At 42.8% G+C, this 17,730-nt stretch overlaps 1 protein-coding gene across 2 annotated transcripts in view; it reads right to left on the bottom strand.

Moving 5' to 3' along the window:
* Window positions 1-16,421, bottom strand: part of LOC121281772 (plakophilin-1) — a 108,702-nt gene extending 92,281 nt beyond the window's left edge. For both annotated transcript variants that reach the window (XM_041194737.1, XM_041194736.1), the window contains exons 1-2: window positions 16,140-16,421; window positions 15,232-15,335 (exon numbers count right to left, since the gene is read on the bottom strand). In XM_041194737.1, the coding sequence (XP_041050671.1) occupies window positions 15,232-15,335; window positions 16,140-16,323 (288 nt within the window). In that variant the 5' untranslated portion in view covers window positions 16,324-16,421. The remainder of the gene's footprint in view (window positions 1-15,231; window positions 15,336-16,139) is intronic.
* Between the last annotated feature and the right edge of the window lie 1,309 nt (window positions 16,422-17,730).

Genomic DNA, 17,730 nt, shown 5'->3' with positions numbered 1-17,730 from the left:
TGGGGGCCTTAGTAGTTGGAGTGACACGAGGCATTTCTTCTGCTTCCCCCTCAAAATTTCATTAGTTTTATTTGTTTCTGACTCTGAACCAAGATTGTATTCTCCCATTGACAAAAAAAAATCCAGATTTGCTTATTAGTCATTTTCACAAAGCAACTTGCTCGCTTCCTCAGTGCTCCGGTTGGAATAAGGCACTAAACAGTGATCCTTACTAGAAAGTGTATGAATGGAAATGTTGGCTATAGTCAGATAGTGCAACAACACACTCACTTATTTCAAAACTAAGTAGTCAGTATTCTCAGAATTGAAACAAAGTGGCTTTGGCTGCCTGTGCATAAGTACGGCAACGTTTGGGGCAGGTCTTGTAGAGGTGACTTGCCTCGCCACACAGGTTGCAGCACTTTAGTCTGTTTACAGTCTTTTGTCTGGTGCCCTTCCTGTTTGCAGTTCTTGCAGAGGACGGCGCTGCAGTTGGCCGCCACATGACCAGACTTGCCGCATGAGCGACAAAGTTGGGTTGCCCAGCATAGACAAGGTAGCCACGGCTTCCCCCGATAGCGAATCTGGAAGGGGGTGGAAAACGGCTCCCTTACCGTCGGTCTTGAGCGTTAGCTTAACCAGGCGTTTACATGTCCAGATCCCCAAATCATCTCTAACCTCGGTGCAGCTCCCAACCTTATCAAAGTACCCGGTAAGGAAGGTGAGCACGTCAGCGACAGGGACGTAGGGGTTGTACAGATGCACCGTCGCAACCCATTCTCGTTGCAACAGCAGAGCAAAGAGCGGCTCCGCCGTCAGGATCTTCATTTCTGGCAGGTCTTTCTTTTCCTCAAACACCTTCAGGAGTTTGACACAAGCTGCCACTTTGTTTCAATTCTGAGAATACTGACTACTTAGTTTTGAAATAAGTGAGTGTGTTGTTGCACTATTTGACTATAGCCAACATTTCCATTCATACACTTTCTAGTAAGGATCACTGTTTTGTGCCTTATTCCAACCAGACCATTGAGGAAGCGAGCAAGTTGCTTTGAGAAAATGACTAATAAGCAAATCTGGATTTTTTTTTGTCAATGGGAGAATACAATTTTGGTTCAGAGTCAGAAACAAATAAAACTAATGAAATTTTGAATAAATAATTAACTTGACTCAAGGCATCCCAATGCATTGTACAGCCAATCAAGCGTCACTGTTGTAATGTAGGCACACACATTAGACCTTCCCTGCTTTTCCTTGAATAGTGCCATGGGATCTTTTACAAACTGATGAGGCATCAGTTTGCAAAAAAAGTGCAGGGCTGTCCTCAGTGCTGTGTTGAAGTGCTAGACTAAATTATGTTCTCACGTCTCTCACAACCTTCTGACTCAGAATCATGAATGCTACCGCAGAGATGTAGCATTTATTGTTTGTCAGCTGTAAGTGAAATTGACTGCATTTCTTTTTTGAATTTAATCAAACTGATTTAGAATAACTTCCTTGGGGGCAACCACCAGGAATTTTCCCAAGGATTCTCGTAATCCACCTCTGTAACTTTGGTAGAAATTGGTGGAGACACCTTTTATTCTTCATGCAAGGTTTCCAGTAATCAATCAAACTTTTGTGGCTGACTGAAGTAGTAGAAAAGTAGCAGCCTTCAAAATGGATTTGGCTAAATACTGGAAGGAGAAAAAGCTGCAGGAATATGGGGCTGAATCTTACCTATGTCGGGCGGGCTGGGCGGGGGCGGGCGCGGAGCCGATCGCTGCCCGCGATTGGCTGCGCGCCGCCATTTTACGTGGGAAGGCCCGGCCAGCGTAAATCGCGTTCCACAGTGCTCAGTGCTACCTGTGCGGGTGAGGGGGGGGGGGAGGAGGGAGAGTCGGGCCTGCGCTCTTTCGCGTATGCGTGTGTTAGAGTGCAGCAATCTCCCTGAAGCATGGAGCTACTTTAGCAGATGAAGTGCACAATGAAACTTTGCTATAAATAAAATGAAAAATTATTTAGACATTCCCCTCATGTGACAGTGTCACATGAGCTGGGACATGTTTGTCAATTTCACAAAATGTATTTATTTATTTTATTAAACCTTCAGGAAACTTCAAACCGCCGGTTGATTTCCTAGAAAACACGAAGGTCGCTTGGGCTCTTCGCCTGCCCGCCAACCTTAAAGTTGGATGGGCAGTGTTGTTAATGACTTTAATTGCTTTTTTAAAATGATTTAATTGCTTTTTTAATGGCCTTAATAGGTCGTTGACAGTTCGGCGGGCATGCCGAACAAAATATCAGAATGACAGGCGATGACGTGGGGACGCACGCCTGACATCATCACGCGTCATTTTACATGTTAGCGTGTCGGGCCCTCTCCCTCACGCCGACGGCAATATTCTGGCCATGGGGAAAGTGGGACAAATGGAATGCTCTTTGAAAGACTTAGAGTATTGCACACCATGAGTATTGTGTGCAGTTTTGGTCTCCTTACCTAAGGAAGGATATACCTGCCATAGCAGGAATGCAGCAAAGGTTCACCAGGCTGATTAGTGGCATGGCAGGATTGTCGTATGAGGACAGATTGGGCCAACTAGGTGTGTACTTACTGGAGTTTAGAAGAATGAGAGGAAATCTCATCAAAACATATAAAATTCTGACAGGGACGGACAGACTAGATGCAGGGACGATATTTCCTCTGGCTGGTGGCCTAGAACAATGGGTCACAGTTTCAGGATACGGGGTAGATGACTTAGGACTGAGACGAGGAGAAACTTCTTCACTCAGAGGGTGGTGAGCCTGTGGAATTCTCTACCACAGAAGGTTGTGAAGGCCAAGTCACTGAATATATTTAAGAAGGAAACAGATAGATTTCTGCACTCTAAAGGCACCAAGAGGTATGGGGAGAGTGCAGGAGTATGGCGTTGATGTAGAAGATCAGCCATGATCATACTGAATGGCAGAGCAAGCTCGAAGGACCGAATGACATACTCCTGCTCCTATTTTCTATGTTACTAAAGAAGTGGTGCAATTGTGATGGACCGAAAGGCCTTGTTCCTTGCTGAATAGCATGTATTTTATAATTCCATGAAAGAATCTTTTGACAGGCTGCAAATTCCTTTTTCTTCAGGCAAGGGTAGAAGTTTGCAATTTGAAGCTAGACATAAGCATTATTTGTATTCAGATGTCTTGTTGCAAAACTAGTTTCTTAACAATGGAAGCCTGATCACATTCCTAACCTAACAAAACATTACACACACCCAAAAGCTGGGTGGAGAATAGGTGTGGGATAGTTAAAAGGGACACCTTTTTTTATCCTGTTGGTGTGTGAATACGCCACCAGCAAAACTTAAAAACATTAAGGATGTGAGTGGCAAAATTGTCATTAACATTTTTGAGCTGATTGGAAATATAAATGAGACAGTAAAGAAGCAAACCAGTACAGTAATAGTCTTAATTCAGACAAGTAAACGGAACAAAGTTTCAAGCCTATCAGTATATAATCAAAATAAGCAAGCCTGTTCGTGTTTCTTCTTTGTTTGTTCCTTCGCGTGTTAATATTATTTTCCAAAAATGGAAATTAGATATTAATACAATAATATGAAGTCAATTATTCATATCTGCTCTTCCAAATGTTTCTCTAAACGCAAGATTGTAGCAGGACTGTAACATTAAAAGGAGATATTTCCAATAATGAGTCAAGAAGTAGCTGCTACATTGTCTGGAAAGTGTTGGCCAAAGTTGATACTTCTAGTTGGATAGTATTTAGTTGTCTACTACTGCTAACCCCATTTATATAGTGCCTATAATATCCTAAGGCACTTCACAGGACAGATGTCTAAAAGCTTGGTCAGAGAGGTGAGTTTTAAGGAGCTTCTTAACTGACGAGAAAGAGGTAGAAAAGGAGAGAGAGAGAGAAAGAGAAAGGGAATTCAGCCTTGGCAGCTGAAGGCATGGCTGCCAATTGTGGAGAGCGCAATGGTTAACAAACCAGACTTGTAGTAATTGAATATTGTCAGATTCCATTAAGCTCAAGGTCTTGAAAGCTGATCTTGGCAAAACATGCAATTAATAAGTATAGTATGACTGAGAGTCACAATGCACTCAGAGCTTTTCTTCTCCAACCAGGAAACTTAAAGTGGCATAGTGCTTCTTCCATTGGCAAAACCAGGAATATCTCCTTTCATACAGAGAAAATAATTTTGATTCGCCTTGAATTACAGATTGGCTATCATTGGATAGATCAATTTTCTCTCTCTGTTAGAAACTAGAGATGTTGTATCTCCTTTCTATTCATCAACTCCTGGCAGAGGTGTATGCATGTATAGAGCAGATCTGAAAAGGATCTGAAATAAAAGCAAAATACTGCGGATGCTGGAAATCTAGAACAAAAACAAAAATACCTGGAAAAACTCAGCAGGTCTGACAGCATCTATGGTGAGGGATACAGTTGATGTTTCGAGTCTGTATGGCCCTTCGTCAGAATCTGATTGAAGGGTCATATAAACTCGAAACGTCAACTGTATCCCTCCCTGCAGATGCTGTCAGACCTGCTGAGTTTTTCCAGGTATTTTTGTTTTTGTTCTGAAAAGGATCTGACTCAGTTTTGATGCAACCACAGTCAAATAGCCCACTGATACTTGCTGCCAAGGCGCTATTTAAAGAGCAGGGAGTTCTCCTGTCCTAGCCAATCTTCCCTCAGCCAAGTAGTCATGTATTTCATTAATATTTGTGAACTTGCAGTGTGAAAAATGGCTGCCATGTTTTCCCATGCAACAGTGAACTACCCAAGTAACGTGCAGTGCTTTAAGATGTTTCTGAAAGATATTGTGAAGACCCATGTATGCTTCATGTGTGAAAAATTAGAATTAATGGCACTGTATAATATGTAAGTATAATCAAAATATAGCTGTTTTTCAATTTCAACTGTGACAGCTTTGAGAACAAATAATGTTTAAGATGCTCTTGTTTTTAAAAGTCACAGCACTGTAGGAAATGTAAACTTTTTACTTCCTGTATTTTTTTAATACTTTGAATATTTTGTACCAGTTCCTGGCAGATGAAGGGTTAATTATCGGTGTCTGAGTACTGCCTGCATGGCTTGAGTTAATTAGAAGCATACGTATGGACGAATTGTTTATGTTTGGGTCATGAACACTTCTCAGGACTTGGGTACAAAAGCAAGGACTCAAAACATTTTTAGAGATTTAAAGATAGTGGGAGAGAAAGAACAACAGAAATCATAAGCCGCTAGAGTCAGTAGAAGCAAGAACCATTTAAACTCTAGGATATCGACTGTCTTCTTTGTTAATTATAACTTTTGCTGCTTAACAAATTGTCTTAATATCACTACATTAAGCATCTCCCTGTCCAAAATTGTATTGTCTGATCTCAGAACCTCTTACAGTACTGGAACAGGGCTCGATGACGAAAGCATTTCAAACCCATAATTTTCTTTACTGGGCATTCATTGTAGTTGTTTTAGACTCCGTTTGCAGCTCAGTTCACATTAAAACATATTTGCAAATCATATTTTGAACACTTTCATATCATTAATGGTCACAACTTTACTTCATTTTTTTCCCCCAAAAAAGCCAAGAACAGTAATGTATGAGCAATTACACGCAACTCTGCCGTTTGGCAAATCTTGAAAGCTAACTTTGGCTGTCATTACGTGGTCATTTCCAGGTGCAAGTTAACTACACTGTCTGTGTAGGCTCCTTGTAATGGTATTAGAAAAGCAAATTCAGTTTTTGCATGAGTAATTTGTATTTAGGCATCAGGTACAAAGCCTGTCTGCACATGTTGTCATAATGGAATATACTGGGATATAACAAGCTCCATGATGCGGAATAGATAAAGTGCCTCCCTCAGTGTCTAGCGTCAGGTAATACCAAACCTACAATATTCAATGTATAACGTTCATGACAGAAATAAAACCCACATAATAATCCAGACTAGAGCTATTCTCTATTGCTACTAAACTGAATTTGAACTTTCATATTTTAAAGGTGTTTTCAGCAGTGGGAAAACTGTATGAATATAGTCCACAAAAAGGAAGACAGAGAACAATGGATAGTGCATAGGAATAATCTAACCATTTGCCTTGAACAAGAAGATTTGGTTAAATCTATTAGTGTGATCAAGAGAGAAGTTTCCATACAATCTGATTAGTATGATCCAGCTTTTCGAGTTAAAATGATTTAAAGGGGAGTAAAGATTTTCTTTGACATGCTGTGGGTTGGAGGTATCTTCCAAAATTTGGGGTCAAACAGCATTTCAAATATTGGATTCTGTGATTCTGAAACTGAGTCTTTTATGCAAATTGTACAGGCCATGTTTTAGATCCATGCAAAACTGTTCTTTTTAGTCAAACTGCCAGATAAAAGCTTCGGCCAATATTTAAATTATATTCTGAATTTCATGCCATTCAAATTACCAAAACAGTCTACTCTTATCCATGTTATAAGGTTTTTTGTTTATAATGTTTTGTTTTATGGAAGCCTATTCTGTTAGTTGTGACAATATGCCTCATTAATACTTAGTTAATACTTTGCAATATTAAACAAAAACAGAATTACCTGGAAAAACTCAGCAGCTCTGCCAGACCTGCTGAGTTTTTCCAGGTAATTCTGTTTTTGTTTTGGATTTCCAGCATCCGCAGTTTTTTTGTTTTTATCTTTGCAATATTAACCCTCCAAAGGTTGTAATGATTAAAGTTAAGGTTCATTTGACACAGGGAAAAATTACAGATCCAGGGTAAATAATAGAAATTAAAATGTGATTATTATATCCTATCCAGAATTACTGGAGAGGATTTTGAAATAACTTGCAAAATAGGTATGTGGTAATGTGACAGGTTATACACAGAGGTCTTCCTTAACTGTTTTTAAAATGTTGATTGGGTATGGTTCTGCTGCCCATTTCCACTGCTAAGCTTTCAGAAGATACTTAAATAGCGTGGAAAGCCGAGTTCCTGCATTTTCACACATTTCTCCATAAGACTTTGTACTTAATTCCACCGCAAACAGATAAAAAGTTGCTTGAACTCTGCTGGGTTTAAACCAAAAGTCTTCCAAGCCCAACCTTCAACCAACAGATCTTTTCAACATACCATGAACTGGAATGTATCTACATGACCAGGTCAATGGTCCAGTATTAATTTTGATCCACTTTTTCCTCACAAACTTCTAAACATAGAATGTTATCATACACCCAAATGATGATGATCTGGAGGAAAGCAGAACAAGAAGCCATCCATGTTAGAGGATAGGAGAACACATGTAGAGGACAGATCTTGACAAGACCACTAGGGATGGTGGTGGTGTACACAACACAATTTGTGCACAAAGCAATGATTCTATGTGATTCATGGGATATGATGCAATTCAGGGCATCTCAATTTTTCAAGTTCTCTCTTTACTGCTTTCTGAGTATTTAAATATTTAAAGTCATAAGTTTCTTTCAGTAATTTCTATAGATGTCTATTTAACTCACGATATAAAAAGGCCTTTCTTTTCAAATGTATCACATTTTATGAACAATTCTGGACAGGGTAATACCCTCTCGGATGCTCCACACGATTGTGATAATTTAAGTAATACAATAAATACACTCCACCCCACCCAAAAGTCAGGTAACACTCTAGGACAATTTGTAGTGATGTAGCGGAGGGTAGAATAAACCTAGGCAATCTTGTCCTGAATTACTTTTACTTTTTTTTAAGAGGTTGTAGCCGTAGCCCACATATGAAAACATTTAGCTACCCATGAGAATCTGACAAATTATGTTTTCATAGAAGTTCAGTAATGATCTTAAATTCAATTACAGTAACAAAATAGCACCATTTCAAAACATGGAAAACCATTAGTAATTGCTGTTGAACACTTCAAAGAAATGCAGAGTTGCTACTCCATTGCTGCAGATTCCCATCTGTTACTAGATATTTAAATCTATAATGGCCAAGTTTAACTTACTATATCTGAATCAGTGATTTCAGACAATAAAAAATGTTTTACCACCAATAGCTAAAATTAATGAACAAAAACAGTTAGCCTTCTTGTTCTCATATCCTTTAGACATAAGATTACCACCCTTAATTTGTTTTTCACCAAAGACCATCGTATACATTTTAAATGATAGTTTTCGCAGTCTTAAATAAAAACCTTTTAATGTGCTTTTGTATTCAATGATAAATCATAGCTGCTAAATTTGTGGGGGAGAATTTTCCCGTTGGCATGTGGGGGTGGGTGCCACATGTCTGTGCATAAAATGATGCGCGGTGACGTCAGGCGAGCATCCCGACATCACCGCGTGCCATCGCGATATTTGGCTGGGTGGGCACACGATGATATCTGCTGCACACTTGCCATTAATTAACGGGCCACTTAAGGCCCTTGGCTCATCAATCAATGCTGATTTTTCGGCGCCCGTTCAATCTTCAGGTCAACGCACGGGCACAAAGGGCAGGCAGTTAGGGCACATTTGTATTAACCTCATCCATGGGCGGGACAAGAGGGTGCACTGGGGTCACGAGTGTGCTCTCTCAAGTATTGATTTTTCAAAGCTATTGAAACTTGCCTGTGTGATCTGCAGTACTTCAAAACGCATACCAGCTGCTTTGACTGGACTCTTAACCTTCAGTTCAGCACTCTGAATTGAGGAATCTTTTTTGGGCCTGCAGGTTTCAGGAAGCCTTCCCACAGCCTGGGAATGGGAGCTGAACTCTCCACTGGAGGAAGCTCCTCTGAGGAGAAAGGGAGGGCTAAAGGGGGGAGGAGGCCAGGAGTGCCCATTTAGCTTCCAAGGGGGCCACCTTTAGGAGTACAGGGCCAGGCACAAGAGGCACAGGGCCAAGAGGTAGACCAAGGCGGAAGGGGTCGCAGAAGACACCACTATCCTGCTGCCAGGGTACACAGGTGGCAAAGCAGCTACCTCAATATGTCTGAGGTGCAGTGCCAAAGGAGGCTCCGCCTCTCAAGGGAGATAGTCAACTATATCTGTCAGATGATTGGGTCTGAGATGTCTGCTAACTGTGTGGGTGGACACCCCATGCCAATGACTCTAAAGCTCACAGCTGCCCTCAATTTCTATGCCTCTGGATCCTTCCAGGGGTCAGTGGGTGATCTTTGCAGTGTCTCCCAATCAGCTGTCCATGCTTGTGTCAAGCAGGTCACAGACGCTCTGTTCAGGCATGCATTGACCTTCATCCACTACTGTTGGGACCAAGCAAGTCAGACACAGTGAGCCAGATGCTTCGCGGCCATTGCTGGCTTCCCCCGTGTCCACGGTGCAATAGACTGTACACATGTGGCCATCAAGACGCCAGCAGGTGAGCCCGGTGCCTTCGTCAACAGGAAGGGCTTCCACTCTATGACGTGCAGATAGTGTGTGACCACAGGATGCTGATTCCTCAAGTCTGTGCAAGGTACCCAGGCAGCTCCCACAACGCCTGCATCCTCAGACACTCCCAGGTGCTGGGGCTCTTCAGTGCTCCAGCAGGCTTGACGGATGGCAGCTGGGTGACAAGGGCTATCCCCTCAGAAGGTGGCTCATGAAGCCTCTCTGTCATCCAAGAACAGAAGCTGAGCAGCGGTACAATAGGAGTCACGCCTCCACAAGGGCTGTGGTGGAGAGAGCCATCGGTTTTCTCAAGATGCCCTTCCAATGCCTGGACCGCTCAGGGGGTGCACTCCAGTACCCCCCTAGATCGTATGTCAGTGATAGTGGTGGCATGCTGCACTCTGCACAATCTTGCGCTGGAAAGGGGGGATGCAGTGGATGATGAAGCCATCGACGCAGTGGCTGTGGCTGCACACGATGAGTCCAGCAGTGAGTCTGAGGATGACCATGCACAGGGAAATGCTGAAGGGGTAGACACTGACCCGGGCATACTGCAGGGAGGCAGAGACATCCGAGAGGCTTTAATCCAACGAACCTTCAGTTAGCACACCACAGATGGATCTCCAGGACAAGCCTGGGCTGTAGGCTCCATACTCGATATCTAGGTGCCAAATCTGCCAGGTTAGGAACAGTAACTAAGGGCCTTATTAATAAAGCTGAATGTCCCACAAAGCACTCCTAACATTTTTGGAAACCATACACATGCAGAAGAAAAGAGGCACCCTCAGCCCTGGTGACATGTCTGAATTTAATATCACAAGCAAAGAAACTTAAGCCAAAAAAATGACAATGGTGTTCCAATTCAAAGCAAATCATGAAGACCTAATCTCGGGCCAACACAAAAGCACCAGTGAAAAGCTGTGGTGTGCCTAAGGTGCCTTATGTTTATGTTTCCAGGTGCTACGTCTTGGTGCTATCCCATTGCTGAGAGTGGCATCTGAGATAGCCTGCTGACTCTGCTGTCCTGTTGGCCTCGATATCCTCAGGCCCATGGAGCCTGGGCTGGCCCTGGCTGGGAGGGATCTGCCAGTTGGCCCCGCCTGGGAGGGACCTACAGTTCCACAGCTGGCATCTCCCCAGTCGTCGCAGCTTCACTGGATGAGGCGGTCACTGGGAGAGGGGCGCAGAAGCTGCGGCTCTCATCCAGAGCACCGAGAGGAGCCTGCAGAGACAACAGGCAGCGGCTGCGTCGACATGAAGTCTCTTCAGATCTCCCTGCTCACCATGGATGGATGGGCATTGAGCTGGGAAACTTGGTGCCCAGGTCATCTCCCACACTGGCACTGACCAGCTGAGGTCAATGCTGATGTAAGGGCTTGCTGGTCAGAGCGCATCCCAGGAAGCTTTGATGGGTCTCCTGGAGGAGCCTTTCCATGAGAGTCACCACTCCCTCCATGGAGGACACATGGCGCTCGGACATGTGGCTCATTGCTTTGGCAAGCGTCCGCGTAGACTCCTCCACTACGGAGACCAAGCCAAGCATAGCCTCATGTGTCTCCCCCAGATGCTGCTGCACACTCAGCCGCGTTTCCTGCCCCTGCTGCATCGCAGACGACTCCAAAGGCACATCATCAGGCACCAACTGAGCATGTGCGTGGTCACTTGCAGTCTTCCGACTGCTGGCACCATAGGCACTCTCGATCTCTGCCAGCTCCTCCAGCAACTGTGAAATGCCCTCACCAATGTGCCCCGGGACACTAGCTGATGTTCTAACTCCCACTGAGGTGCTAATATCCGCACTGCTGCCTGCCTGGCAGAGATGGTGTGACGCCGGTGAGACTTCAGGGCCCTCAGGTGTGAGAGAGGGCCTCTACTGCTCCACCTCCCGGCCCTGCTCCCATGATGCTGAAAGGAAGAACGAGGACAGTGGATCAACTAACTTGGAGACAATGACAAAGTGCATCCCTATCCCACGGATCATTATGCATTCATCCTCCCATAAACAATGGTCAATGTTGCAAAATTAAATCACTTTGCATTCAGCACTGCTATGGCTATTGGGAGAACAATGCTGACCTCACTGCTGGGCATACATACTTGGCAATGGCACCCCTGCCTCACCGACACCAGTGGACCTGGGCACATGGCGTCTCTCCAGATCCAGGGCCTCCTACTCAAACCGGCTGAGAATGGCTAATTGCACTTGGCTGCCACCAGTCCTCACACGCTCTGCAGCATTATGTACATTCTTCTGAAAATGAGAGAAGAGCATTGATTTGTGCAAATTGTACAAATCTCTTCGTGTACGGCCCACCCCAACCAGAGTGAGACATATCAAGGCTCCAGTGCCTCCTCACCCTACTGCTGCCGAACACTCATACAAAGATGCTAGGCCTATTCCCCACCCTGCCACACACCCCTTGGCCACATGCGGCCGACATCACATTCAGCACCACACAGTATATCCTTCCATAGCAAGGAGGCGCAAGCACATGGAACACAAAGCGCAGGAGGTGGTTCGTTGCTACCCTTGAAGATCCCCTCCCAGCATGTCATCACTCTGACTTGGACATGTCCTACAGTTAAGCACAGCCTAGGTGCAGCTCCTCCAGGCTGCCCCCAAAACAGTCATGTGGTTCTCAGTGTACCACATGCTGCGCATGCAGAACCCATCTCTTCAGCACCATCTCAGGCTGACCTCGGCATGGGCAGTATCTGCTGGCCCACCCAGCAAAGGACACATACTGTCAATGATTCAATGCAGTCACTACACTCAGACTTGGGGGTGGGGGGGTGCACAGCAGGGGGGTAAGCCGACCTACTGGGTTAAATGACCAATGCCAACATTGTACTCACCCTTCCTGAGCGCAACAAGTCACTGAAGCACTTGCGACACTGGATCGAGTTGCGCCGCATCACATCGTGGGAGCTCACCACCTCCTCCCAGGTATGTTTTGTTAAGTTGGTGGGGGGGCCTCCTCCTCCTGTCCTGGGGAACCAGCACCTCCTGCTGTGCTGCTACCTCCTCGAGGAAGGCAGCAGCACAGTCATCAGAAGAACGAGGAGCACATTGGCTCCCCGCCCTCCCCATCGATTTGACCTGGCCTGATGGACTACCCTCTGGCCCGGCCTGCCCCGATGTCCTACCCTCCGGACTTGTGTCACCTCCACTGCCCCTCTGCAGAGCCCTTCACCCAGCCATTGTGAGCAGCCTTTCCAAGACTGCCAGGCCTTCCTCTGTACAGGCTACCAGGTAGCCATTGTACCCAGTGGGCTGATCGCGCCCGCCACTGCTGCTCGCCCACTCCCACTATGTATAGGAGTCGTGAAATATGCTGGGCGGGCCTTAATTGGCCTGCCCACATAAAATAGCGGCACAGACCCGACTGCATGTGGCAATCAGGTCCACACCTGCCCCTGCTTCACCACCCCCCCACCTCCACACCATCCAGAAAATTCTGCCCATGAAGATATAAAACATGTACTTTATGCACGGATATTCTGATTCCTAAAAGAAATAAGTAGCATGTGTTTAATGTCAAGGTAATATCATTGGAATAATCAATCCAAGTCATATTTTATAATAGATGGCAATTCTTAAATGTTTGTTCACATTGTGTATTGGCTTATTAATTGGTCACAAAACATGTCTTGTAGTTTTCAGTGCAACACATGTGAATTTACTTGTAGAAATGCTATTGTCATATTACAATATGAATAACATGCCATTTTTGATTTTAAAAAATTAAAACGGCATACGGTTTAGGCTAAGGAAATAAGCCTTATATGGTGGAGCCAGAAATGCCAACAACAAAAATCAAAACGAGAGATTATTATAAATTAACAAGCAGCGTAATCAAATATTTGTAAAAGGAATAAATACTGTTTAACATTTACAGTTTGGTGGACTATTTAATTGTAATTCATAATAATTTAGTTTCGCAGCATGGCTAATTGAACCAAACCATGATAATACTAATAACTGTGATCACCAACTTCAAAAAAGATATTTTTTTAAAAAAAACTTGTTATTCAAAACTGAAAAAAGAACAATTTTTATTCAGTCCAGGGATTCTATTCCATTTTTGATTTGCATCTTGAAAGCATTTTACTTGAATATCATAATAGCAATTTTGATGCATAATCTAGGTTAGCACATCAGTTCAGTTCCAGAAGACGGCTGCAGAACTGCCAACATTTTCATCTTCAGAAAAAGATTTTAAACCCAATCCTCCATTTGTTTGTTCCCTGGTGGATGCTAAAGATTCCAATGCACTATTGGTATAGATACTGGGAAGTGTCTGTGTGTACTGGCTAACATTTCTCCCACAGGCAAAACCATCAAAACAAATTAGTTGTCATTCATCTCATGATCATTTAAGAGAGATAACTTTGTATAAATTGGCTGTTGTCTTTGCCCCAAAACAATGGTAATTATACTTGAAGCATTAACCTTATGTTCCCAGCAGTCTTGAATAATTCAAACAGCTTAAATCAGTTGCATTATAACTTAATATTTCAAAGTTATTTTTGGTGTGATAAACATTCAGCTTAAACAGCAGCTTGAATTAAATAATTTCAATAAAACAATATACAAGAAGAGTTTTTTTTCCCCCTCAAAAATAAGTGGAGTTACTACAATAACTTGCATTTATATTGCACAACTTCTATAGGTAAACTTCCTAAGTTCCTCAGAGGTGGAATCAAAAAATGGACACTCAGTGAAAGAAGGAGATACTAGGAAGGGTCGCTGAAGACCTGTTCAAGAACATTCTAAGGAGTGTCCTAAAGAAGAATAGGGAGATTGAGAGGTGCAGGGATTTATTTGGTTGACGCAGCCATGAATGAGGTGACAGGTAGGGTGGGGGAAGAGGTAGGATTGGTAAGATACATTTGTGAGTGCGGTATATGTTGCACTCCAGCAAGGCTATAGCAGCAGCAAAGGAACAACACAGAAGAAATTCCAGGGCCAAGTATTAATTTACACACAATTGGTAGCAGTGTAGGTTTCAGCCCTCCTTCCAGAACGTTGATACATAATCAAGTTTGACACATCAGTTCAGTTCTGGAGGATAACTGCAGCATCATCAAAGTTTCCACCTTTGTAAAAAAAAAAATGCTAAACCAACCCTCCAAGTGCCTGTTGGATATCTCCCACTGCAATATTGGAACAGGCTGGGAACTGTCTCTGTATTCTGGTCAACATTCCATCCACAAACAGCACCAAAAGAAAAATAGAGCCGCTTGTGCATCTCATGGTTCTGTGTGAGATCTTGCTTTGTATTAATTAGCTGTTGTCCTTGCCTAAAAGCAACAGTTACTATGCTCAAAACATTACTACGAAAATGTTAATTATTTTCCTACTACCTTTGCCACAAAGATTGCAGTGGTTCAAGATGGCACACCATATCTTCTCGGGACAGAGTTTTACCAGCATCACCCACATCTTGTGAACTAATGAATATGCATCCCATGGACTAATAAGTACATACAACATTAACTTTTTGGGTCTTTTCCTTTTGTCATAATAGTTCTCCCTTTCACACTTGGTTTTCTCCAAGAATTTGCATTGTTAAACAGAAATTAATCTGAATGAAATTTTAATTTAATTCTATTTCACATTTTGCTAAATGGTACAGAATTTTGATGCACAGTGCAAATGAAAATGTACTGCCAAGAATAATTGTATTTTATTCCCATTCTTTCAACGATAATAAATCAGTAAAATTTTAGCAACATTGCTGGAAATGTGATTAAAAATTACATTGTAGAATCTACTTATCTGAATACAGACATGGGTGGCAACCTATTAGACAAAATTTCATAACCAGCTAAAGAATTGTAACAAAATATTAATCTGATTTTACATCACCTTATTACAGATTACAGAAGCTTATCAAAGATCAAAGAAATGTATTTTTAAATTACCTTGCGCCTCTGAGTCCCTTGGTTCTTAATGGACATATTTCGAAATGAATTTCCAAAATCAAAAATGTCTCTTTGGTTCATGTTCCACTGCTCATTTGATAATTCTAATCAGACAGAAGTAGAGAAAAAAACCATATTATAATGCAATAACAAAATATTCAAACTGCCATTCTGCATTGTGTCTGAGATCGCTTAAAACATTGCCAAATTACTCATCTACTGTTAATTCTAGCAGTATGTCCCAAACCAGAATTGTAGGATAAGGCACTAGTGGGTTTAATAATTGCACTGGGCAGTTTTGGCTAAATTGAGGTAATTGTACAAAAAGGAACAAAGCAAATCAACCCTGTCCTATAAATTATATGTATCACCAGTAATACTGCATTTTATATATACACACACAAGGTAAATGTAACTAAAATTATATATGCCTGTCATTTTGAATCAAGTATGTCATTTCAACTCAAGTAAATCGTGCCTCATGCCTTCAGCTCATGCCAACATTTGAACGAGACAAAATGCAAAAATGAAATATAGATCAATAGGTAAATTGTAATGATCATAAAAATATGCTTTTTTATTCGGAACAAAGTATGTTTACTCAGAATTAGTTCAGGAGGTTAAAAGATGAAAATATTATTTCAACACCAAGTGATAACTTTGTCATTAGCAATGTTGTTCAATATATTTTATGTATCATATAAGATAGTAATGAGCTCATATTATTTAATTAATGCAACAACAAAGCTTTTTAATAATACTCAAATATTAGTCGCTATCACATAATTGCAAATATAAGATTGTGAAAAACGCAATATTTCTGATTTGTTTCTTGATGATATTTGTACAGAGAATAGAACTGTTGTGCCGAAGTGAGTGGGAAGAAAAGCGGAGAGTGGGTCCCGTACCTTTTTTAATGGACTTCTGCTGATTTCTCTTGTTCTGCATCACCATCCGCACTTGAGTGCAGACTCTCTTCTCACTGTCCATTCGGGCCAGGGTGCTCAACTTCCCGGGCGGCGGTAGAGCCAGTGTGGAACTGTCCTGATTATCAAAGTATTCACCGGCTGTAACTGTCTTCACGTAAGCCATTTTCTTGTTATTTCTCTGCCCACTGCTCGTTACAACCTTCTATCCTCTTTAATTCCTCTCGTTCGTCTGCCTTCCCTAACACTCTTCCCTAACCTCGCCTAGCTCTGCACCTTAACAGTCAGAGCCTGGGTGGAGTCGTTATCTGTTTGGGTAATTCTTCTGTCAATCAAGCCAGAGCATTTAAAGGGGTTAGTTGCTTAAAGTGACTTGTAAAATGAAATGAAAGGGAAAATGCTGCAACTCTATGTAGTATTGGACGGAACAACTGTGGTAATCTGATGTGTAATATACCTTTGATAAGAATGTTATTAAGGAAGATTTTTTTTTCATTCACAGGATGTGGGCTTCGCTGGTTGGGCCAGCATTTATTCCCCATCCCTAATTGCCCTTCAGAAGTTGGTGGTGAGCTGCCTTCTTGAATTGCTGCAGTCCATGTGGTGTAGGTGCACCCACAGTGCTGTTAGGAAGGTAGTTCCAGGATTTTTACCCAGCGACAGTGAAGGAACGGCAAGGTTGGTGGGGATGAGGTCAAGTATGTTTTTCCCTCTTGTGGGTTCCCTCACCAACTGCCGTCGACCTAGTCTAGCAGCTATATCACAGAATCACAATCACAGAATCACAGAATCGAGTCTGCACCGGCATGTGAGAAACACATATCATTTAGGACTCAGCCAGCTCGGTCAGTAGTGGTGCTACCGAGCCTCTCTTAGTGATGGACATTGAAGTTCTCCACCCAGAGTACATTCTATGCCCTTGTCACCCTCAGTGCTTCTTCCAAGTGGTGTTCAACATGAAGGAGCACTGATTCATCAGCTGAGGGAGGGTGGTAAGTGGTAATCAGCATAAGGTTTCCTTACCTGTGTTTGACCTGATGCCATGAGACTTCATGGGGTCCGGAGTCAATGTTGAGGACTCTCAGGACAAATGTATACAACTGTGCAGCCACCCCTGCTGGACCTGTCCTGCCAGTGGGACAGGACATACCCAGGGATGAAGATGGTGGCGTCTGGGATATTTATCTGTAAGGTATGATTCCATAAGGATGACTATGTCAGGCTGTTGTTTGACTAGTCTGTGAGACAGCTCTCCCAATTTTGGCACTAGTCCCCAGATGTTAGTAAGGAGGACTTTGCAGGGTCGACAGGGCTGAGATTGCTGTTGTCATTTCCAGTGCCTAGATCGATGCCAGGTGGTCCATCAGGTTTCATTCCTTTTTTGTGACTTTGTAGCAGTTTGTTACAGATGGATCTTAGTATCCAATAGCAGAGTAGTGCAGGCTACCTCTGTAGTCAGTAGTTAGTAGCACCAGTGGTGTAGAGATGGAATTTGAAGTGTTTAGTTGCTGCTGAATACCTTTGTAAATAAACTAAGAGTTTCCACCTTTAAAGTGTCTGCTACTCAGCTCTA

Source organism: Carcharodon carcharias, chromosome 9 (genome assembly GCF_017639515.1).
Source record: "Carcharodon carcharias isolate sCarCar2 chromosome 9, sCarCar2.pri, whole genome shotgun sequence".
NCBI lineage: Eukaryota > Metazoa > Chordata > Chondrichthyes > Lamniformes > Lamnidae > Carcharodon > Carcharodon carcharias.
The sequence above is the reverse complement of the archived record's forward strand: the minus strand, read 5'-3'. Positions and strand labels throughout refer to the sequence as shown.